At 34.2% G+C, this 27077-nt stretch overlaps 1 protein-coding gene across 2 annotated transcripts in view; it reads right to left on the bottom strand.

Annotated features, from left to right (window-relative positions):
• LOC126976330 (zwei Ig domain protein zig-8-like) overlaps positions 1-27077 on the bottom strand; it is a 446719-nt gene that overhangs the window by 275503 nt on the left and 144139 nt on the right. For both annotated transcript variants that reach the window (XM_050824622.1, XM_050824623.1), the window contains exon 3: positions 4641-4816. In XM_050824622.1, coding sequence (XP_050680579.1) covers positions 4641-4816 — 176 coding nt within the window. The remainder of the gene's footprint in view (positions 1-4640; positions 4817-27077) is intronic.

The following is a 27077-nucleotide window of genomic DNA, read 5'->3' as shown; positions in this document are numbered from 1 at the left end:
CTGATGCGATGCTTATAAAGAAAATAAGCATCAATTTTCTTAAAAGATCTGTCTTCATTTATAACGTCGTTAAATAAACTTAATATTCCAATAAAGGCTGTGACTACTGAACTTAATCCACGTTTGCCAAACTTTTGTTCAAAGTAATAGGCGTATGCCAATTTTTTGTTGAAAATGGGTCACCTATTATTGTTCATGGCATTCGGTTATTGCGTTGTTGGTTTATGAAACTGCGGCGCGGTTGCTGACTGGGAATTTATACTTTCATAATATTATGTCAATGTGTTCTAGTCATAAGTGCATTTAAGTTTCATTAATTTCAATTAATATGCATTGTATGAGGTTTAATTTGTTGTAGATAAAGTCCCTTAATAATGTTTTAGACCCTCTTTTTCATACTAAAATGAAATATATCTTTTCGTAGCATCCTGAAAATCCTCTACGACACAACCAACTGGAACGCCCAGGGAAGTGCAACTCTCCCACTTAAAACCGAAGCGTAATATTGACTAGATCCTGTGTGTCGTTCGGTGTTTGGTTGAAACCTATCTGATTTCCGTGAACAATGTCTTGTGGTGATGGGAATACTGCCTGATCCGGAGCACTGCCCAACCCGCTTAACATTGTCCCGTTTTCTATGTCCCCGCCACGTATATTACTATAGATCGGCAGGTTGGTATGAGATACGGTACTGTTTTACAACCTACCCGTGGAGGCACACTTATTTTTTGCCGGAGTATCTAAATATCGATGCTATACATACTTACTGGAGGAACTTTCATTCCATTTGTTGTCTATCGAAGAGAGGTGTCAACCATGGTTCAATGGCGCCTGCAATATGGCCTAGCACACACAAGAAATATCAGGATGGGTCAAAGAAGCGGTGTCTACACATTTGAACACCAGTAAATAAAAACACCGATATAATCATACATCAAAAGTCCATCAAAAGAGTTAAGACACAGTGAACACTAGGCCCTCGATGCGAAAGAGAAAGCTGATCTGCTGGGCTCTCTTTTTGCATCTTACTTATCTCTGGATGACCAAGATACCTCACTATTGTTTATTCTACGCTGTAAAATATAATTCATAATATATATTGGAGCAAAAATCCGTAAGCTATAATTCTTAATGGTATTCCCCTGAAAGTGTTACAGATACGTACTCTAGATCTGCTACCGGTCCTTGTCCACTTTCTCTGAGAGTCCATCGTATAAGCCGTAGATTCGGTGTTATGGAAGACGGCTATAGTGAAACCAATTTCCAAAACAAAAGTGTGAGTTCCGATCCGTCCAACTACAGCCCAATCCCCATTGCCCCTGGCCTGAGTTATAGGATCAAATATCAACTCCTAATCCTTAGGATACCTGATAGAGTACCAGTTATTAATAATGGTAAGGTAATGGTTTAAACAAGGGCCTAGTTAATAATTTGGCATTGTGACCGTTAGGGTCCGCAATAGCTACTTTTTGGAATCATTATTCGGCCGCAGTATTTTTGAAATGACACAACACAATCTTCAAACTTAGAGCATTCTCTTACTTTAGCTGTATTATTAATAAACGCAGTGTTACTCCAAGCTTAAGATTACTTCTCCCTGTCATGTAATGTGTATGTAATGTATATCCCTGTAATGACAAAGGTAAGATAATTATAAAAAGTTTTAAAATTTTAATAACACAGTAATGCATCTGCTTACCTCTGGTATAGCAGAGGACCTAAATAAATTTGACTTCTTAACCTTTGGGATCGAGCCACCCTCCGTCAATTTTATTTAAAAAAAGCGCACTGAGTTGCATGCGCCCATTCCTCTGAAATCTAAGACACATAATATCATCGAATGGGTCGTTAATTTTTGATGTGCAATAAGTTATAGACAAAATCTTAGTATAATTAAAAATATATGAATTGTAAATTATATTTAAGAGGTGAGCCATTTGCCGATCTGTTCCCTCTAATACAAAATACTTGGCTTGGTTTATTTTAATATAAGACGATTTTATTGATTTCAAAACAATAATTTTATGATATGAGATAAATTTCACGTTGACATCTCTGACCCTTCCTGAGAAGAACCTCTTAACAATCACACGAACAGTTGGACTGCAAGAGAACCATCTCTAAAAACAAAGCTGTAATGAGCTTCAATTTTCCTCTCGTGCTGTGGGTTACTAAAAGACCTTAATAGAGCTAACTATGTTCACTTCAGTGTAAAATAATTTCTATTTTCTAGAAGAAGTATTGTTTACACAAAAATTTGCCGGTTAGCGTCAGCTTAACAGACACGATAATAGCATTATTATTAATAAAAAAAAGGCGGCTAAGACCATGGTCTTATTATATTATATTGCATGGCAATATGAAGATATAGGTAAAGTGCTGCCTGCGCAGAGATAAAATTGATTGTAACTTCAATTTCAAAATACATCTGGCCGCGGTATGCAATAACCTGCGATCGGTGCTAGGGCAGTTCTAGCATCTCAAGCCCGTGCTGAGCAAACACACAAAACTGGTAGTATACTATGCAATAGCTGATTCAGTCTAGCTATAGTCTTAATATTTACTTGAAAAAGTTGAGGACTTACATAAAGGAGATTACAAAAATTTGACTACTAAACTAATATTTGGAAGCAAGGGAAATAGAAATTCAAAGAAAATTATGAAAATAATAAACTTAAAGATTTAAAAATTCTACCATTTTAATATAATAACAAAGGAAAATTATTATTCTTATAGATTTAAAAACCCTATTTAACTGAGGGATCATTTAATATAAGGAAAAGATATAATTATACAAACACTACTGCGGAAAAAGATTTAATTATGTGGTACCTAAACTTTACAACAGTATCGAATGGTTAAAAGAGGATTAAAAAGACTGTGAGAGAGTCATTAAGATTAAATTGAAAGAGCATTTCCTTAGAGATTCCACGTAAGACTGATTAAAATTTAAAAAGTATTATAGTTTACTTAATATGTATACAGAGTAAGGTTTTTACTACGTAGAAATCCTGTCCGAAAGCATAAGATTTTATCTCGGGAGATAAAGATAATACCTAAAACCATGTCGCGTATTTAAAAAGATGACATAGGACCTGCAGCCGTATGTAAGGGGTCATACTGGTCATTTCTTAACTGATAATCAAGCAAACCTCGGCACCGGATCATAAAGCTCGCACTACTTGGTTGGAAAGAAACATTTCGGACTTCATCAGAGCTGAAGACTGACCGTCGTCTTTCCGATCTTAATCCGCTGGATTATGATTTATGAGTAGGTGAGTGTTAGAATGTACGGCTTTTTCCGAACGCCATGATATTTTGGAGTCCCTAAAACAATCCGTACGATTGGCAGTGAAGAATTTTCCGATGGAAAGAGTGCGTACTTCTATTGATAACTGACCTCTATGTTTAAAGGACTGTATTGCAGCTAATGGGGACCACGAAATAAATTCGAATAAGCTTTTTATATTTTAAATTGTTTTGTATTTATGTATTAAACTAACAGACTGTAAAAGTAATAAATATTATTTGCAGTAGAAAACTTTTTTCTTTGTTTCAGTATTTATTGCAAGACTAGGTTAAATATAACATAGATAGAGATAGTAAGTATAACGATCTAATTATAATCTATTACAGATACACCTTATTGTAATGTAGTTAATACCCATAAGAGCGAAAACTCCACAACAGATTGTTGCTACAGTATTTGCGAGAAGTAAAATTTTTTTACCAATTGTGCATCGTTACATTATTAAATAATTTGAAAAAAAAAATCTATCATATATACCAGTGCATAACTTTATAGTTCGTGTATGATGAAGAAATTATTAAGCCTTATAGATTAATAAAGTGTATTTTGTTTAGCCTTAAATAATACATTACAGTGTTATTTTATTATTGTAAAGAATGAGGAATAGTTTAAAATTGACAGAAACCTTAAAATGAGCATATTATCCTTGGTCTCAAAAACGTCCTGCACTAAGTTTCAAATTTCATTTAAAATTTTAGTCAGTACCCTGTTTACACAGTGGTGTAAACTCACATCGTTACACATCCACATGTTGTTTCTATCTCTGGTTAATATTATTCAAGTCGAAACTCATGGATGAAATTCTCTGCAAAATATTTTGTGTGATTGGTCTAATCAAAAAAAATATATTAAAGGGTTAGGAATAACTTTCACTTATTAGGTTCGTCATCGCGATATCCAGTCTTCTTACCAGACTTTCTTCTGATGACAGTCATCGTTATAGGATGTTGTTGAGCACCGCTTTCAGTGTTCACAATTGCTAATTAAAAATTCGTTGTCGAAATAGTTGGTCTATTTCGACAACGAATTTTACATGTTGCATTCACTAAGAATTTAGTAATGTTATGAGTATGTCTGTATATACCACTAGTATCTGAAGGTAAGTATTATAATATTATATATTATAAAAGTATTTATAATCAATTCAAACTTTAAACAGTCTCGAATGAATGTGTTAACCATCTATAGATATAAATTCATGTTGTTTTACTGAGTCCCTAAAAGCAAATGTAGTATTTATCACCAAAGTAGGTAATTTTGAGTGCTTTATGACGACAAATGTTTACAAAGTTAAGGATTATAATTCGTATGGTATAATATGGACACTGACCGTTCTATTGCCTAGGTTCCGCACGCGGCAGCTCAGGTAGGCGGACTTGCCCACTAGCGCCGTCACGTTCCGTGGAGTAGCCGCGTCGAAGGAGGGCGCTAGTCGCACGCCCCCCGCGGCCCCCGCCGCCGGCAGCGAGTTGACTGAGCCCGCGCCACCTGCCACGTCACACGCACCTGCAAGATAACGGGTACGGTCACTCTGACGGACCAATGAGGCGGAACAGAGAGTCGACAGCTGGCTGACTATTCTCCAGATAGTGGAGCAGAAAAACTCTACACAATTGACTGAATTTCTACAATTTGCGTCCTCTTCTCGTATTATTTCTAGCTGAGCCCAGCTTAATGGATACACAGACTTATTAAGTCCAAAATGAACGGATGGTACGGGATTTGAACATGCGCTCTCAGAGTGAACGTTTCTGGCGCTGATAACACAGCGGTTTCACTACATGAGTTTTAACGATAGGCTAGCCGATATAATGTCGGTTGAATCCCGTATCGTCCATAAATCTTTGTACGAAATTTTTTTTTGATATACTCGTATGCCAAGAAGTGAAGGAAATTACAAAAAAAAATCATTATCAGTTAAAGTATTATAGGATACATATAATATTTGGCAAAACCAAGGATATACTGCTAGTATGTATGAAATATAATAAATGAATGAATTGAAATAACATTCTAAGACCAACCACCAATTATAGGATATATCACTTTATGAAAATTAATCAAATTTTGAAAAAATTGTTCTATATTGCCTTCGCATTTTTTGCTTGACGATGAATAGAGAATCGACACCAATCATTTGAAATACCAACCGCTCTCTGTAACACCATACAAAGTCTCTTATAAATATATCTTGCTTGTCATGTTATTATACTTAGGAGTAAGTCTTGAAAACTAATCCGCACAAAACATTTTATATCAGATAGAAGAAAATAATATACCAAGTTTGAGAGACATTGTAAATACAGTTAGAGATGAAGAGACGGCTGACGGCGGAGACAAAGAACCAAAATTAAATGCTTTTAGAGCGACCATTGTATGAAGTGTTTAATTAAATCTCGAGAGAGTACTGAGCGGCCTCGGCGTGCAATGCTCACCGAACACCAGAGACGTACCATAGTGTGACATCCCTGATTTATTTGGAAATGGGCTATTAATCATTCACGTACATATTTTATTAAGCTCATTTATTACAACTAAAAATGTATTTAAATCGTATACTTTTCGTAATTGTTCATTTTCAATGTTGCCTAAGGTATAGTTGCGGTGTAATATAATATGTTAATTATAATGCAAGCTATTTATGATAATGTAGTGTTACAATTTACTTTGACTGAGTTTTATAACAGTACATATATTTTTAATGAGGTAGTGCTGGCCATAAAACAGTCACAGACAAATTGGGAATGTAAATTAAAAAAATATATATTATACCAAATTCACGTTGAAAACCCTTTAACACTGACTTAAAAGTCCTGAACGTGCACAAAGATTGAAGATTTCAAAAACATTCGTTAAATAACTGTATTACCATTAGGTCTGAGGACGCTCTTATCTTATTGATCCATTGAATGATTAGTCCAAGTCCAAATAACTCCCGCTATCAGGTTAAACCAAACTCATTAAATGAGCACTTTTCTGCTACTTAAGTTATGATGAAACGAATCCCTCTCGGTTGCGTCCAATTAAGTTTCTTTTGGAACTTGGAATATAATTTTAATCTCTTAAGTGGAATTACTTTTGAGAGGAAGATGAGGATAACGCGAAGTGTTAATTATCATCAATTACTTTGCCACTTGAAGGATTCCTCAGTTTATAACGTCTTGTTGATCTTAAGTACCACCAATTTTATATTCCTGACAGAAAAAGCTTGAGTAGATGAGTGTTACGTTACACTTAGGAATACCAGGTTCCTGAACATGTGGCCGCTGAACTAAAAGCTGCCAATTAAATTTTATTTATATAGTCGCCTTTTAGCTACACTTAGAATATATTTTTAAAAACCTTAAATTCCTTTCGTAAAAAACTCTGCATCATGCACATCTGGTAATTTCTGTACAGTAGTGACGGTTTCTTGGAAATAGTTAGGAACAACTGGGGGCTAGGTTAGGTGGATATAGAGGAAGTTCAAGTATTTCGAAGCCAGCATCTTGAATTGCTGTCATTTTAACGGTGACCTGTGAGCTGCGGCATTATCTTGGTGGAACGAAACAATTTGTGCTAGTCTGCCTCGCCGTTTGTCAGGCATTCAAAACTCAGTTTTTTTGTTCTGCACAATATGTTTACCAGTAACAATAGCTCCATCATAGAGATTTTCAATCATTACCACCCCTGGAAAAGAATCATTACTATCATAAAAAGGAGAGCACTTGATCTTTCCGGCTGAACATTCAATTTGATCTTCTTAGAGGTTGGAGGTGATGGTCTACTTTCATCTATGCATCGCAATAGTGAAGCTACGTTTTAGCTTTGGTTTACAGAACTAAAAAATCTTAATCTTGTTGTAACAGTTGAGGGGTTGCTACTATAACTTTTTTAACATTTTTAACTATTTATTCACTCACTACCATTATTGGGCGAGCCCAACCAGAGTGATCTGTGGTGGATGTTCTTCCACGTTTAAATCCGGCTCAGCAACGGGCAAGTGCAACCGTGTAATATATGTTAGAATATGGTGGACCATTTGTAAAGTACCCTCTAAATATTCTTTATGTTCCTTTAAAAAAAAATGTAAGCACAGATTACACTAAATTATATAGTTTATTGAATACCCCATCGATGTATCCGTTTAGTAATCGAGGTTGTCGTTCTGCATTGTTTTGTGAATTCATTAAAAAATACAAATCAAATCAAAATAAAAATCAATAACATCTCAGCCTTACCTTATGGGTCAAAGAAAAGATAAGAGATTAAGAATAATTCTCGAGGAAGTAGTTTCTGCCAAGGCTCGGCAAACTACTTTAAGCGAGGAAATACCAACCAAGCCAACGATTAATGGCGGATTTGCGAAATTCAAAGGGTCGCGGTGATTTGAGAGAAGATTATTGTAGGCAGGTTTGAGGTCACAGTCGTGGAATTTAGAATTGGATTATGGACGTCGCTCACCACATACAGAGCTCATTACAATAAATAAGCACAACTAAAGAGGCTCAATGATCATACCACTCCAATTGTAATTGTAACTTGTTGTACAACAATGACATCTTTCAAAACTAGACCCGCCCTCGCTTCTTTTCGATTCCTAAAATGAATGAATTTTGATAATTTACCTTTCATCAATAATTTTTAAAACGCACGCCCAATAAGGCCTTAAACTGGAAATGTGTGATGCAATTGGTTACAAACATACAATTTTCGTACAAATATTTTCATTATAATAAAGTATACGCAAAAAAAAATTCAAAATCAATTAAGACGTTAAAATTTTATATACTTAAAACAAACACACAACTATACAAAAAAATCAGATCCTTTATTTGTATGATTTGTTTAAATCCCGGTGGTTATTTATTTATTAAATTGTAACATTCAAATGATAATATAAAAATCCTACAAAACTGTTCTGACAGTTTGATTGCAGGAACGAGTCTTTAAATATAAATATTAAATTTGTATGGAATTAAATAAATATTTGAAATACAAGAATAACAATATTTACAATGGTTGAGGAAGAGTGCTTAAGAAGTATTTATTTTTACTTAGTTATGAACCTAGATTTATTTGGCTCGAGGTGGATGTCCATAGGCAATCTATTGACTAAATATGATTAGCACTTTTTCAAAGTTCTATCGCCATAATAATTGGTAACTCTTGGTACTTCTACTTTATCAGTTGACACCGAACTCGTGCCGTAACTATGACTCAGTGAGCCTGCCTACTGAGATAGAGGTCCCGGGCTCGAATCCCAGTAGGTACAAACAATGATATGATCAATATGGATATTTGTTTCCGAGTTTAAAAACAGTTGTTTTACAAAGTTTATCAAGTTTATTAAACATATCGTAACACAGGCTTATACCTTGTTTGGAGCAAGTTAATTTGTGTAAAAGTGTCAATATTATTATTATGTTAGCTTGGTAGACTATAGTTATTAAAATATACTTATAAATACATCGTATGAAACAATGGCCGTACTAGGATCAAGTCAGGCAAATGATGACGCCCATTTGTGATACGTTCTTAATCGACTACTCCTTATAGTTTCCGAAGCGGTAGTAGTATCTAGTATATTAGAAATGATATCAAAAAGAATCCTAAAGGAATCAATTTTGATAAAATAAATGCCTTTTATGCCTTTATACTGCAGTGTTATGTTTTTTTCCGTGCTTGTTACTTTCATAGTATAGTAATGTACGAATTCCTATATTAATATGTATATTATATGTATATTATGAATATGTATATTATACACTACCACTAAATATAATTGCAAAAGCAATTTAAATAAGTCTTTTGAAACATTAAATGTATCCATAACAACTTAATGATTTAGCTATTATCATTACTTACAACGAGAATCAAATGATAAGGTAATATTAATATGCATTAAGGCATTATAGTTATAATGCATATTGTAGTTAGTTGTATTATAACGTCCGTGATGTGAGCATGCAATATCGTACGTGCCCACTTAACGTGCACGTACTATTACCGTAGATACGTTATGACTTAGGACGCCGTTCAGGAAATACATGACATTATTATGGTTACCTGTTGATTGTGTCACATTGTAGTGTTCAGAATATAATATCGACAGTGTTGATCGCTCTTGCATGTGTTTATAAATAACTAATTATTATCACAACAGTTACAAAGAGAGAGCATAAAGCAAAAACATATTCTGATTTCCTTAAAAAGCCTCAATGTTACGTTTCGTAACCATCGACAGGGACGAACCTACCTGATGTAAATAATATAATATTGACTTATGTAAAGCCAACAAAATATATTTGTAACAAATGGTGCCGCGCTATTTTTAATTATGTCTACATTCACACAATACGAGTCCCACGCTCGAGTTTGGCTGTTCTTGTGTATGGTATTGATATTGTTAATGTGACAAGGTTCTCGAATGTAACTGATGTTTTGTTTTATTTTATTCATTTAATGTACCATAAAGGCAGGTAAAAAGATAAAAATATAAATGTTTGACATTTAGAAGTTGACGCTGAGTTTGTTTAATGCAGTACAAATTATTTTATTACAAAGTATTATCAATTTATTATTTTTACTAAAGTAAGTTTACTAGAACATTTTTGCATTGTCACTTAATCTATTGGTGATAGTGTTCCATCCATTCGTAAGCTGTTAATATTGAGAAGTAGCCAAAGTCAAATTTGAAAAGTATCGAAGCAGTTTTAATCATAAATTGAATAAATCTGTTACATAAAAAGTGCACATTTTAGGAAGATAATATAATATATCAAAACTACTTCTATTCTTTTGTACATCGTACGTAAAAATTTATTTTATTGCACGGTAATGGACAATAGTTTTAGTATGTGAACAGTTCTTACGACAAAGAATGTATAAACAAAGGAACTGTCATTAAGTGGAGCAAAGACTGTCCCAGACTACCTACGTAACTACTACGGTTGTAAAAATTATAGCAAAGTGTGCTCATAACACAGCAAGCTGGGTTCCGTAGACCGTTGGATCCATCTTTATAACGAGAACTTCACCGCACGCTCGGGTGAGCTTAAGTAGGTTTTATATCAGCAGAAGTTTCAATCGACTTGACGAGCGATTATTATCACTTTTATAATTGGAAATTATCACATTTATATTTCCAATAGTCAAGTTTTCAACATGGACCTTTAAAGTACGTATAGATAATCCTATTTTTACCCTATCCTGATATTCCTGTTATGCGTGGTAGGGTGGGCGGCTAATCCTGTCATCCGGACTCCTCAAGGTAATTGATCAAACCGCTCGTAGCCTCGGGGAGAGTCCTCGGTGATTCAGTAAATATTTTTCATTTAGAATGAAATTCTGAAATTTGAGTTTTATTTCCCTTTTCACAATTAATGAAGTCAACTTTAATTGTGAAAAGGGACAATTGTATTTGATAGTAGAATCCAGATAATATTATTATAATATTTCAATATTGACAGCGCAGTCTTTTATCTTTTCTAGAATCTAGAATATAAGTAATAAAGAAATGAATAACAGAGGAACTAGTATTGAACAATTTGACTAAAGTAATGTTCTAGTGTACTTTACTTAATAGTTACTGTCGTTGCTAAACTGTACTACTTAATACAGTCAAAGTTTACTTCGCTGTTCCGTATCTGTCTACAAAATTCATTCTTTTTTATGTAAGAGGAGGACAAATGTGTGTGTCACCTGGTGTAAAGTGATCACTGCCGCCATGTTTCCCTGCAATATCACACGTGTCACATTATTGTTATTTTTTTAGTAGTAAAGTTGAAAATAAATCACATTTAGTCCATGAATATGTCTCCACCCACCGCTAAGGAATCCCTGAAATCCACACAATAAGTTTAAACCAAGAATAGCGAAATATTTACTAACTAGTCGATGTTAACATTGAAACAATAATTACAGTTGTGAGACATCATAGACGTGAACTAAATATTTTTGAATCTACGCTATTACAAGATAATCATTTCAGTTCCACATCATGTCAGTGATGTTCCAGTCCTTGAACGATGTAAGTGTTGCGCCGTGCCATCACCATGTCATGTCACGTAAACACTATATCTTACGTCTTGACGGTGGCTGTTACAAAATGTGTCATACAAGACTATGATATATTAATACAACAGCTATTACTCATAAACACAGTGAAAGCTAATCAAGATGTACACGTAAGTAGGATCCTGGATCACAGCCCGCCACTCGAGGACCGGCCAGGGAATGTAGAGACCTCGCTTTTAACACTCAATAGAACAGGCGAGTGCGGGCGGTAGCCTGCGTGTATCTTGTTGATGAATGTGTTGAGATGGCGTCCGCTAGTACGGAATAATAATTGTCAATTTTACAAGTTAACAGGTAACGTTACAAGAAATTTGCTCCTACAATTATACAACATTTGTACAATAGAATAGACATATATACTTAGTCTGGCCATAAGTACTGTTACAATTAAAAATAAACAAAATATTACATTTGAATTTAGAATCTGTCATTTTTATATGATAGTTCATTGAGGTTTCTCATTTTGGCGCAAATGCATTGTACAATATTTTGCGATATTGAAATGGAATGGAATGGTGATAAAGAGAACCGAATCGCTGTGATTGCATTACACAAAGTTGGTATGGAGCCGAATATAGTTTTTAAAACTCTCCATAAGCTTTGTATTAGTAAAATATTTGTGTACCGGGCTATTAATAAGTACAATGAGCCTTCCCCTCTTTTTGTGACAGAAAAAGATCTGGCCGTCCACGTAGTGTTCGTACGAAAAAGGTGGTCAAAGCAGTAAGAGAGCAAAAGATTTAATCTCGAGAGATGACGATAGCAACTAGAACCATGTCGCGTATTTTAAAAGACTATAAGAGACGTACAGGCCATTTCTTAACTGATAATTTAAAAAGAATAGGGTGGTAAAATCGAAACAACTACTGAAGCGGTACGCAAAGGAGGTCACAAAAGTCAAAAATTTTGTTTACGGATGAGATTTTTTTTAGAATTGAGCAACATTTTAACAAAAAAATTGACCGTATTTATGCTCAAAGCTCTAAGGACAGCTATTAAGGTGTGCCTGAGCCATACTTTTGTGAAAAAGGTATCAAAACATCGGCACAAGTGTATCAAGATACCATTCTTGAGAAGGTAGTGAAGTCCTTTAACAACACCATCTTCAATAACCATGAATGGTCCTTCCAGCACGACTCAGCGCCGGGTTATAAAGCTCTGTCTACGCAGTCTTGACTGGATACTAACGTTTCGGACTTCATCAGAGCTGAAGACTGGCCTTCATCTAGTCCTGATCTTAATCCGCTGCATTATGATTTATGGTCAGTTTGAGAGAGTAAGCCTTGCTCTAAACGCCTTGATAATTTGGATTCACTAAAACAATTCGTACGATTGGCAGTGAAGAATTTCTTGCCATTTTGTAGTCAAAGAAATTAAGGATCATCATTAGAGCATCATGATACTTCAAGCTGGCTCACATAGTCGTGCTCTACAAGGCGTAAGTCTGGCCAGGTACTCAGTATCTCTCTGATATCTGGTCGGGTGCATTCCTGTTTCACTTTGAATCAATATTCAGCTACTCGAACTGTTGAACATCAAGTACTCTGTGAACGGCTCGGCTCGACTCAAAATATCACAATGCTTACTTGAACTTACTTACTTATATACTTGTACAAACTTAAAACTATAAAATAAAGTACTTTCTGTTTATTTGAGTGTCGTGCCCATCGTTTATAGGGAAGACACTCTATTTACTGTCTATTGTATTGTATTGTCTTTATGTCTGTATTATGTTTGTCCCACTTGGTGGCCAAAAAAAACCTAAACAAGCTTGCATAATTAAATAATATTTATTATGTTCCCATAATTTAGTACCTGCATGGTTGACAGATAAAGAGCTTAATTAGAGCTGATCCAGGTCATGCAAATACATTGAACTCGGAACAGAATCAACATGTTAATAGATATTATAATCATGGCGAAATAATTGTTCATGTTATGATTGGACGACTATTGTAAAATTTCAAAAGTTAGGTATATTAAGATAACGAAGGATGGATAAAGGATATTCAGATATAACTAAAAAGGATAATTTTTAGTGGACAAACCCGTCTTAGTTTAGAATTTTCCATGCCATTTCATCCTATCTACCTAGTAAGTAAAAAAATGTAAGTTGGCACTTTTCAATTTATATAGAAGAAAAATAGCGAATAGATGACACAAAACTACATATAACGTGCAGGGCATATCGTATTTTTCTCATGGATGATCTACTTTTCTATTCCGAAACCGGATAAAAGTATTTAAGGAAGACCCTGACCCTAACCTGCGAGATATTGATAAATAATTCATAGGATTTTTTTTTTGGAATCTATCAATATATATATACTAGTTAACCCGACAGACGTGGTTCTGTACACAATAAATAAAATACTGATATTTTTATGGATTTGTCAATAATATTTCATTACATCAAGAATAATTTCGTAAAATGTGCTTCCTGTTGTTATAATGAAATTGTTTCACAGCAGAACTATCAAACCGTGCGTCAATAAATTCTCTCATAGAAAATATGTCCATGCAAAACAAATATTGGAATTTAAAATAATTATGGGTCTTAAATCGAAATAAAAACTATGCTATCTCTCAAGTTGGACTAAACTGCACTCGATGATTTAATCCCCATTAAAATCCGTTCATAAGTTAGGAGTCCATCGCGGAGAAACAACGTGTCACTTAATTTATATAATATATTAAGATATAGTCATACACTAGAACTACAGAGGTCGTGGGTTCGAGTCCCGCATCGTTCATAAAATTTTGTTTTTCCAATTTTATTTGTGTATTAATGTACTTCTTACTATGTACCAGTAACACTCGTCACTAATAACACACTAACGTCACAATACAAGTAATAGAACAGTAACGTAACTCAGAAGTCTTCTTAAAACTTACACCTACGTCTGTATGTAGCTCTAGGGTTGGTACATACAAAATATTAACAACGCAGACAGTGCGGTGCAGCTAATTTAAATCGAACAGAGACCAGTTTCAGTGGCGTGTGGCATATCACTCAATAGTTTAGTCTTCACAAAGATTGCTTAGCGGCTGTTTAAATCGTGCGTATGTGTGCGTGCGGTGATTCGGGCGCTCTAGTATTATTATCTTTCCTTTCAATTAGGGAACATAATGATATAGTTATTATAATGTTGCCCCACTTGCATTACAATCTAGCCTTAACTTAGACTAATAAGTAATTATACTTTAACTTAAAGTGCTATAGATTAAAACAAGAATGTGCCCATTAACACATTTCTTAATGTCTCTATTAAGGGGAAGTCACTTTGTTCATGTGCCTTTTATAATATCACTATTTTTATAGTGTATTACACTAATTCACTAGCACTACACTAACGCAAAAGGTTTTGTTCGTTTTAGTCTTCTTACTAAATCAGTGTTGTCAAGGAGCTGGATTGCCTCGACGTTCTTCACGTGATGGTGAAGTCTATGTTGATGAGCTTCAGCATATTTTTGGATAACTTTGTCAACAAACTCAATGTTAAGGTCCCGATGGAGTACTTTATTCTGGAAGCGTTGTATGATTTGAATATTTGTTTGTTTGGTGCAGCCCCACAGCTGGGTTCCATAAGTCCTTACAGGCATAAGGACTTGTTTGTACATTAAAACTTTATTTTGTACTGACATCTTAGAGTGTCTTCCTAGAAGCCAGTACATATTTTTAAAACGAAGTTCTAATTGTTCTCTTTTTTTTTTTGACGTGAGCCTTCCAGCGGAGCTATGCATCAAGAGTCATGCCCAGATATTTAGCTGTATTTTTGTATGCTACTATTTTCTTATTAATGTAAACTGTCTCGTAATCTAGTTTCTTATTACTAAAGTTTACATGAACAGATTTACTTTCATTAAGTTTAATTCTCCCATATTTAGTCCACTTAACTACTGTGTTTACCGCTATTTGAACTTTCTCTGCTGCCTCTTTATGGTTACAACCTAGAATGTTGTTAAAGTACTGTTCTATTACTTACACACTATTGACCTGATCGCTCTGATACTGAGTGCGGTAAGTAAGGATCACTATCATAAATTATGATTATCTTATAGTAATAACAATAACAATACCAAATTGATTATTTTATTAAAAAGAGCGGAAATAAGAATGCTGGGAGCATTTCTTGCGCCACTTTATCTCTATCAGAGCGTCATATTGTTTTTTTTAGCGGTGTTAGTGTTAGAAATGACATCAAAAAGAATTCTATGGAATAAATATTGGAGGAATAAATGCCATTGTAGAATGATGTCGAATACTGTAGTGAAAGTAAGCAGTACTTTATAAAGAAGAACATATTTTGTAAACAGCTCGAAGAACAAGTTAACTTAAGGCCGGTAAGTATCTAACGAATTCTAGCGAACATTCGACCTAACATTATAATGTAAATGTTATTATTTCCTCGCCTAAAATATGATGTGTTCATATACTTTTATATACTAAACTTTAAATCTGAAATATCATCAATTTTCGGCTTCCATCAATACAATTTCTGAAAACAAAATAATTCATGAATCGAAACTATTTTACTGTATATTTTAAATGCAAGTTGTAAATGTCTTATCAATGTCAAAGTACGTAATAGACTCTATATAGATTATGTTCGCGATAAATACGAGAAAGGGCAGAGTGCGCTGTCCGGTGAACAGTACGTGAGTGACGGTAGAGAGTCAGGGTTGGCACTTCTCAGTTATTAAATCAAAATAATTGATAATTAAATTTTTTTGTTTCAACCAATTTGCCACGCTATTCTTTCACTGCTCTGCTATAATTTTTGTTTTAATTGTTGTTTTCTGTTGTGTATGTGTTCATGTTATAATTAAAGTTTTATATAGTTTATGTAACCTTTTTTAAAAAAGATATAAAATTATCATATATGTCTTACAGAGTAGATAATAGCGTAATCCTTAACATAAAAGATCGAACGAAGTTTTTGTCGTAGACGTTTTGTCGACATTCTTCCATATTTCCCCCGTTAAACCTGCGTTAATCGACGCTAGTAGGGAAGATGATCTAATTTCTCGAGGCGCCCTCCAAGTACTGTGACAATATACTTTGTAACGTGGTCTTAAAGCTGATGCAATATGAAACCCAATAGAAGTCGTCAAGTAGTAAGTTTGGGAGTGTAACGTGTTTCTATCAACAGTAACAAAAATAAAATAAGTAAAGTACTTGCAGTTAGTAAAGATATATTATACAGAAGACAAGTGTGAGCTTTAGCTCTATCACAGAGAGGGTATAATGGAGGAACCCACATAAATCTCGCCCCCAATCTTATCTGGAATAAACTCGACTTTGTAATAACCCCGCACGCGCACGGAACAGCCCAGTAAAGCGTAATAAGGATAACACTATAATAATTGAATGCTCAATATACATGATTTAGCAGTTAACAATATGGATATGGTACTTTATACGATGACTAGCGTTAAGGCGGTGATAGAGCACGCAGTAATAAGGTATTAGTGTGGAGGGTGCGGGGCGAGGGGTGCGGGATCTTAGCCGTGTTACAATGATAGATGTGCTTTGTCGTGTGTCAAGCGGAGATGGCTCATATTATTATCCCAGCGATTTGGCTTAGCGCGCCATCCGCTAATCCTAATATATGCACCCAGACGAGAGCTAAGTTTCGCAGTAATTCTTGTCGCGAGGTAATTATTAAAGTCATTAAGTCGTACTAACTTATACTGCGATAAGATAAGGCTAATATGGCTGTTAAGTTCACAAAAGGCACTATATAATTATACATGTGCATGTTAAACATGTGAACGTTGCTTATATCATAGGTTAATTACAACTTTTACTCAATAAATATTTATCTTGTTTAAATTGACTTGTTCATTGTCTTAATTTCTAGAAAACGTAAACTTTCTAATTAAAATCTTAATATTGGAAAATATATGTTGTTTATGTCTTGTATACCTTCCCAGTTTTCAGTGAAAAGTTAATACAATAGCAGTAAATTAAATTTGATAATAGCTCCAAATATTTGTGAAGGCAATCAATTGTTCCAGTCTGGCGATTGGATAAAGTAATGCGTCTTTAATACAAATTTATATCGGTATTTCAATTTTGAATTGAATTGTACGATAAATGTACAAAACGGTTGACTACAAAAGTATTTAGCTTTACTTTAGTTAGGTTAGGTTTAAATAGACGTATTGTCACTTACATGACATGACTACAATTTAATAATTACAATCAATGATTAGATTGTTTGGTAGGTATACAATATATTACAATACAATTAACTTATACTGTAAGGATATACAAATACATAAAACGCTCACTTATGTTACAAAATATTACGTAATTATTAATTATATGCCTTTGAACACTCACTAATCAATTTTAGCATATTCTGTTATTTTCAACGGTAGGTTAAATAATATCTGAGCTTATTGTCTGCTTTCAGTCTATTGGCAGCTAACCTTAATAAAGTAGGGTTTGATTGGTGATTTTTTTTATTTTTAACCTTATAAATTAGTAAGCATGTAGTGTATATAATTCAATTGTCTGATTGTCGTAATTTTTGTTTCAGTGTAGTTTTTTTCAGTTGAAGTTAAGTAGGGATAATGAAATAGTAGCCCTATCAGTTTATTTTGTGTTGTTTGTAGTTTAACTAATTTCTACTTTGCAGCACAACTCCATACTTCTATGAGTTGTAGAATAATAGTTGTGGTATAACTCATCTTTTCAGCCGGGAGACGTCCACTGCCGGACAATGGCTTCCCCGAAAGGTCTATATGACGATCCTGCGCTGTTCTCATCCAACGTATTCCAGCGATCTTGACCAGATCATCGGTCCATCTTGTGGGGGGCCTACCAACATTCGTCAACAACGTCTTCTGGTAAATTCGAGGACTTTACTACCCCTACGGCCATTTGTCCGTCGAGCTATGTGCTCTACCCACAGCCATTTCAGTTTCGCAACTATCTGGGCTATGTTGGTACTCCTACGTATCTCTTGATTTTTGATTTGATGTCGCAGCGAAACTTCGAGCATAACCCTCTCCATTGCCTACTGGAGGGACGAAGCGAAAATGAGCTTCCTCATAAGGCCCATAGTTAGCAAGCACTTCTGCGTTCCGTAAGTCATCACTGGCAACACACTAGTTAAAAATGTTGTTATAGACTTCCTCTAATAATTTGAAATTAAGTTATGACCATAAATATTAGATTATCTTTCAATCAAATAAAAAATAAAAAAATGACACTTTTAACTGTCAAAGGTTACACTTTTTACCATTCACCGCCACTTCAGATAAGGTTGAGCTTTAATATGAAGAAATGGCAGCAAAGTGATTACCAGTGTTTTAAATCTAGATGTATAGCTTAATGTTTTTACAAATTACTTAAATTACATTATATATATATATAATATGTAATATGATGTAACAAAAGTACTCAAACATCGTATACTCAATGGGTTACACGAGTATATTAAAAAAATATATGTAAATTAATAAAAAGTACAACAAAAGAGTTATTAAGTACCTGCGCAAGAAGCATTAATCCACACACTAAAAAAAATATCAATTATTTTAGATATACGTAATTAGAAATATATATAAAAAAAGATCAATCGGAGTTTCCAAAGACATGAGATCATCAAACACAAGCAGCGTCAGCAACCAAATGTTGAGAGAAAAGAACGACCCGTCCAACGACGCCACCACATGCAATGATATTTAAGCGAGCATGACGAAGCCTGTCACAAGAACTCAACTATATAACAAGAAAGTATGGGTATCTACATTATATGCAATACTGACTAAATACTTGACCATTTTGTTTAAATTTGCGTATAATTTATAATTGATATAATATTTTAAGTGACACAAAACTACGCAATCAGAGTCCTGGTTGCCCAGTGGCCACTGAAGAATCAGAGCTCTGTTAGATATCAATTATTAGTAGCGCGTCGGTCAGGGCGCGGTCGGACGGTCGCTCCATGATCGGAGATTGATTAAGTTGGCCAGTTTTTTGAGGCATCAGAGATTGATCACAAATTGACGAAATTAAGGTTTAGTCACGTTGTCGCCCAAACTTGATTGGATTTTATTAAAGAAATAGAAACCGTTTTGTCTTTAACTAGATAGATGTCTCAATTGGACCAATTATTACTCTAAAAGTGCACGTGACTGATTATTATTGATACTTTTAAATAAACGGTTTATATAATTTTATGTACTTTCTCTACGGCTGGATATTTAAAATATAAATAGTGGTTTAAGTCGCGGGCCGGGGTCATTATAGACTAATAATACACTATCGTATAGACAAACTAAACGTGGGAGAGAGGAGAACATTATTAACGGAAATAAAGTAAGACCACTCCTGGGTGTCGAAATTTTACACGTCATAAGACACTACTTCAAACTTACCTATGCTTGCGAGCGTACGGGTCACCTGATTTTAAGTGATCACCACTGCCCATACTCTCTTACTTATTGCAATGGGCACATGGCACATGATCAGTTAACATGAGGTGACTCACACGTTTGTTCTCTTCCATAAACAATCACACTCATCAAAAGCTTTCAATTTAAGACTGTGTCAATATTTAAGCCTGTGTTTGATAATTAGTAAAACAATAATGTGGTTGATAATTGAATTAAAATACTGTAAATATTAAATATTAATGATTTAATAAACGATTCCAATATTGCTAGGTCGCGCCGAGCCGGAAGAGATGCGTAATGTATCGCCATTTTGTTCCGGAAATAAATATCGACAGTCGGCATATTGCTTATTAAATAATGTGAAACGAATAAATTATCAATAATAGAAGAGGAATTAACTGCACGGCTGTGGCAATAACATTTGTCACTATAATTAGCGTTCACTGTTCACGTTGGAATCACAATCATTTGTGTTTAGCAGTTTTAGTTTCATTTTATGTGATAATGACTTCTGGTGACACTGCTACAGTTATGTTAATACTCGTATTTATGAGTCATTGTATAAGCGGACTTCTAACATTTTATGGCTGAAATATAAGTTTTGTCTTTGAAGTAATAACGTTTATTACTGATTGATTTATAAGTCATTTTTATTCGAGGGAAGACACATTTAAAGTAAGGCTTTACGTGTATCATTAAATTGAGCTTGTGCACAATGGTTGTAACTCATTTAACATATCAACATACTGGAGAGTTGTTTCTAATATTTTTAGACGTGGGGCACACTAAAAGTTTCGCACTTCTAGCTAGTCGAAACTATTTGAATTTCGAATTGTTATGAACAATTGTCATACGAGGTAAATTGCCGAGTTAACATATTAGTTTTATATAAAAGCGATAGCCGCCACGCGGTGCGGAGAGTTGGCTACACTCGGTCTTGTGAGTAAGTTCTATATAAAATTGTGTGTGGAAATTAAAGTAATTCGGGAGTCAAAAAGTGTTTTTTTAAAAAGGCCACCAGCGCGTCCATCCTAACAAAATTGGTGTCAGAAGTGGGATTTCGGGAAGGCCTATAGTTAGGGAAGACCCGGAGTCAAGGATAAAGAGCTACGCCTGGATCCTGTAAGAGATAGCTATTAAGTCTTAGCCTTGTAGTTGCAAGCCAGCATCTCTTAAACACCTCCTAACAGTTGATCGACGATAAGCCTCCGCTATCAAGCGTGAGCCCGCATCAGCTGCTTAGTTCCACCACATCAGACCTCCGACCAGTGACCAGAGGGTCACCTGGAGCCATCCTCCCCGTGACCGTCCCACGGAGAACATCAGGTCATTGGACGAGTATGAAGATTTTATTAATTCTGTGAGTTATTTCTAATCTTTACTAAGAGTCCTAAAGTGAATAAATCACTCAGTGAATTTCAAAGTGAATGGTGAATTTATATTTTATTTTTCAAGATTTAGAACTTTATTTACTATTTTATACAGCTTATATTTCAATTTTGTATTATCAATTTTATTGTGCGTTTATAATTTTGTCTGTGTGTTCTGATGCTCTGTACGCTTTTGTTATTTTATTAATAATTAATGCCTAAAACAATTAAAGCGGAACAGTCCGTAGAAGTCGATTCAAATAGCGACTCAGACAGTTCTCTTTCAGAAGCGACACCCCAAAAGCCAAAAATTAAAATGAGTGAAAAACTCACACTCTCATTTTTGACGAAGTTCATCAAACCATACAATGGGGATCGCGAATCACTTCCTGCATTTTTAACGAATTGTGAAAATGCAATTTCTTTAGCAAGTACAGAACAACAGAACGTTCTTTTTAAATATATCGTGTCACAACTTGAGGGGAAAGCTCAATTAGCTTGTTGTCTAAAGAAATTTGGAAGTTGGCCCGAAATTAAACAGTTTTTAAAATCAACTTTCGGAGAAAAGAAACACTCAACTCATTTATTACTTGATCTGCAGAACTGCAAACAACTTCCCAATGAAGATGTGACGCAATATTCATTGAGGATTGAATCCTGTCTCACACGGCTTCAATCTGATATACATTATAGTTGTGAGAGTGATAAAGAACTCATCGGTAGAATTGCTGCAATGGAAGACTTAGCTCTCAACACATTTTTATTAGGCATGAATTCAAACTTTTCACACATTGTGCGCTGTAGAAACCCTAAAACTCTCTCCGACGCGATAACTCACGCGATAGAAGAGGAGAAGTTATTTAACTTAAATAAATTATCACAGAAATCTTCTAAATATTGTACTATATGTAATAAAAATGGTCATTCAATATCTGAGTGCTATAAAAATAAGAATAGACATACAAAGTCTTATAAAGTTAATAATTATGATTCGCATCCTTCTAGTTATAACCAAAGTTATAATAACTTTTCAAACAATAATTCTTACAACGGTAACAAAGTATGCGTGTATTGTAAGAAGCGCGGTCACTTGATCGGTGAGTGTCACACGCTCAAGCATAAGAATGCCCAGCGAAATTCGAAACTTTCCCATGCACCGAATCGGACCGCATTCGCACCGAAAGGTAATAATTCCCATGTGAATATTATTGATGTAGATGGATGTAATGATAATCAAGACCATTTAAACTAAAAAGGGCTTCGGTTCCGTGTCTATCGAAGCCTTGTCATATTAGAAATGACACGAAACAAAATTATGTTTCTAATGGTTCTACTTTTCCCCGTGTTTCTAAATTTTATAAATCACGGTCAACATTAAATAATGGCAAAAGTCATTATAAAAGGTTTAATTGTAATACTGAGCGTTCTGATTTTGAAGGACATTTGCCCTGTGGTCAATCCATAGTTGCACAGAGTAATGTTCCTCATAGAGTAAATAATAATCGGAAATTATTTTATAAAACTCAGTCTTCTTATAGGTTTAAACAAACTGAATCTTCTGATTCTCAAGGACACCTGCCCTGTGGTCAATTCACGGTTGCACAGAGTAGTGTACCACAGAGAAATAAATATAATCAGAATAAATTAAATAAGATTAAACCTTCTCCCTGTGTCTCTGAGCCGTTCTTATTAGCACAGGTTAATAAAAAGGGTAAACCTAATGGAAAGAAAAATTATAAAAAAAATAATAATTCCAAACAATTAATAAATACGGATCAGTTTGTGGTTAATAGAATCGATAAAATATCATTGCCACATGTTTATTTTATAGTTAATAATAGCGAGAAACCTCTCAGTTTTTTAATCGACACTGGTGCTTCAATATCGATTATTAAATATTCGAGTTTATCAAATCATCCAGTGCTTAATTCACATACTGTGAAAATTCAAGGTCTCAATGATAGTAATTCATACTGTGAATCACTTGGCTCTATTTTATTAAACCTTGAATATAAGTTTTCAACAAAAAGTAAGATGCGTATTAATTATACTTTTCACTCCATCAACGACACAACAAATTTAGAATTCGATGGAATTATAGGAAGTGATTTTATTAAACACTTCAATATTGATGTTCAATATTCTACGAACTCTCTTACAGTGCAAGGTTATTCTATACCAATAAGTTTTACAAAAAGTTCTTATGCGATACCGGCACGTTCAGAAAGCGTGATCGAGTGTCAAGTTGCAAATTTAGATGAAGTGCATCATTTAAAAGAAGCTTTGGTTTTAGACCAAACTATTAGAGAAGGAGTTTATCTTGCAAACTGCATAGTCCGAATAAAGGATAATAAAAGAGTGAATGTTACTATTTTGAATAGTACTGATTCTCAAATTGAGATTAATGATTTTATGGTTACTGTTACACCTTTTGAATTTTTGAATTTGAAAAAAGAGATACCCTCCTCTTTAAATGCACAGCCTGTTGAATTAATAAATCATATTAATAATTTTAAAAAGGATAGGATCAATCAGGTTCTTGAACAAATACGCTGTTCACATTTAAATCCTCAAGAGAAGAAAAAGTTATTAAATTGCATATCAAATTATACTGATATATTTCATCTTGAAGGCGAACCTTTATCGTGTACAGATGTAATTCAGCACTCTATCAATACCGGTGATTCGGCACCGATCCATGTAAAATCCTATCGCTTTCCCGAAGTTCACAAAGATGAGGTTGAAAAACAAGTAAAGAAAATGCTTGAACAAAAAATCATCCAACCATCTACTTCCCCGTGGAATGCCCCTGTCTGGGTAGTTCCCAAAAAAAATAGATGCCTCTGGTAAGCAAAAATGGCGTATTGTTATTGATTACCGTCGGTTAAACGATGTGACTGTTTCCGAGGTATATCCTCTACCCCTAATAACCGACATATTAGACCAATTAGGTCATTCCAAGTACTTTTCAACTCTTGATTTGGCGTCTGGCTTCCATCAATTAAAATTAAATCCCAGTGACGTTGCCAAAACTGGCTTCAGTGTATCAACAAATGGTATATCTGGACACTTTGAATTTACCAGAATGCCATTTGGTTTAAAAAATGCTCCATCAACGTTTCAACGTTTGATGAATATTGTCCTCACTGGTCTTCAAGGTCTTCATTGCTATATATACCTTGATGATTGTATTATCTATTCCCACGACCTTGAATCACACATAAATAAGTTAGAACTTGTATTTTCTAAGCTTAGAGAAGCTAATTTAAAACTACAGCCGGATAAGTGTGAATTCCTTCGACGTGAAGTCGCTTATCTTGGTCATGTCATTACCGACAACGGTGTTTCGCCAAATCCTGAAAAAGTTAAAGCAATTTCTAATTTTCCAGTGCCCAAAAATCCACGAGATATTAAATCCTTTCTTGGTTTAACTGGTTATTATCGCCGTTTTATTGAAAATTATTCACATATTACAAAACCTCTTACATCTCTATTAAAAAATGATGTTATTTTCAGTTGGTCTTTTGAACAAGAACAAGCGTTTAATATACTAAAACAAAAACTTATAAGTGCACCATTACTTCAATACCCTGATTTCTCTAAAACTTTTATAGTAACCACTGACGCATCAAACTACGCAGTTGGCGCAGTTTTATCACAAGGTGAAATTGGTATGGACAAACCAATCGCTTATGCGTCTCGCACTTTAAATAAAGCAGAAGGTAATTATTCAACCACAGAAAAAGAACTTCTAGCAATTCTATTTGGTGTGAATACATTCCGTCCATATATTTATGGTTACAAATTTAAAATTGTCACTGACCATCGTCCTTTAGTGTGGTTATTTAATGCTAAAGATCCTGGTAGTCGATTATTAAGATGGCGGTTAAAGTTAGAAGAATACGACTACGAGATTATTTATAAGCCCGGTCGAATAAATTCAAACGCTGACGCTCTGTCTCGTAACCCGGTTAACGCTGTTGTTCATTCAAATTTAAAGCATTCTACTTATGAACAATACTTTAAAGATCAATTTACTAAATCTGTTTCCAGTGATACTAAAATTGAAGAACTAAATGAAAGTCTTCATTTAACTAAACATAAAATAATAATTTGTCCGATATCTTTAGATTTTGATTACTCTATGCCACATTGTGAGCAATTGTTATCTATGTTGAGTAGTCCCGCTGATTTCTTAGAATTAGAACGTGAATCCGAGACTGTACAGTCAGTCGATACAAGTGATAGAACCATTTACTTTTTATACACTAAGGTTCATCATTATGAGGAAACGAATTATAGAACTATATACAATTTATTATTAAAATTAAGAGATTTAATTATTAGCAAAAATGCTAACGAGAGTGATATAGCTATTTCTGATTTTTCAGACCCTTTTACAAAATTAAACTATACCAAAATTTACAATATTATTTCTTATATTTTTCACGGTACTAATATAAATGTACATATTTATAAAAATAAAATATATTATCCGACGCCTGCGGAAGTCCCAAATATACTTAAAGAAAATCATGGAACTACAATAGCTGGACACCCAGGTATTAAACGGATGTACAGTAGGATAAAACAATCCTTCTATTGGAAGAGTATGCGTTCAGACATAGAACGATTTGTTAAAGAATGTAAAATGTGTCAAATTAATAAACCCTAACGAGCATCAAATAAAGCTCCCATGGTTATCACTTCATCAAGTACTAAGCCCTTTGAAAGATTGGCTCTAGATATTGTTGGAATTTTACCTGAAGCAGGTTTTCAGAAATTTAAATATATTTTGACACTTCAAGATGACCTTACAAAGTTTTCATGTGCATACCCTATGGTGACGAGCACTACTGATGAGGTTGCTAGAAGCCTTATACATTTTATATCTTTGTTCGGGTTTCCTAAAATGATCCTTACGGATCAAGGCACATGTTTTACTTCAGAGTTATTTAAGCAATTAACCAACATTCTTAAAATTGAAAATTTGTATTCTTCTCCTTATCATCCCCAAACTAACGGTGCCCTTGAACGTTCTCATGCAACATTAAAGGAATACTTAAAATCGTTTGTTAACGAAAATCAAAATGATTGGCATTGCTATCTAGCGACGGCAATATTATCTTATAATACAACGCCGCACTCTACAACTCTTTATACACCATTTGAACTTTTATACGGTTATAAGCCGACTATACCTAGTAGTGTTTACGAAACAAACGACAATAATACTTATGATGAGTATATACGAGCTCTTCAATATCGTATGCGATTTAGTAGAGAAAGAGCACTTGAAAATATAAATAAAAGCAAAGAAACATCAAAACGTTATTATGACTCTTCTTCTTCCTCAAAGTCGTATAAAGTAGGTGACATGGTTTATTTAAAACAGCACCATAGATTAAGAAAAGCGCTCTCCCCAGTGTGGAAAGGGCCTTATAAAATAATAAAGGTTAACGGAAAAAATAATGTTACCCTTTTAATAAATCGCAAACACATTAAACATCATATTGATGAAATAAAACCAGTATAAATTATTGTTGTTTCAGATTATTCTTCAATTCATGTTCTACGGAACCAATTCATCCAATTTCAAATAGCCCAGGAATTTATTTTGACCCCACTTCAGAAGCTTACTTTTATGATGACTTCTGGAACGTCGTTACTCATATTGATATTTTAAGGTTACGACCATATTTATTGAAAATTGAAAGGTCTATAATCAATTTAAATGATTTTTGTGAAAAGGTTCAAAACCTAGCGGTCATTAGTATAGACTGTAAGGATTCCATTAATCCCCTAGAAATTTTAATAAATGCTAGTTTTCTTAAATATGACTCTTTATCACATCTTATTTCTGAGAACCCCGAAAATCGAACAAAAAGAGCCCTCGAGTTCGGTGGTGAAGTTTTAAAATTCTTTTT

The sequence above is a fragment of the Leptidea sinapis genome, chromosome 40 (genome assembly GCF_905404315.1).
Source record: "Leptidea sinapis chromosome 40, ilLepSina1.1, whole genome shotgun sequence".
NCBI classification, from domain to species: Eukaryota; Metazoa; Arthropoda; class Insecta; order Lepidoptera; family Pieridae; genus Leptidea; species Leptidea sinapis.
Note: the sequence above shows the minus strand (reverse complement) of the source record. Positions and strands in the feature narration are given on the sequence as shown.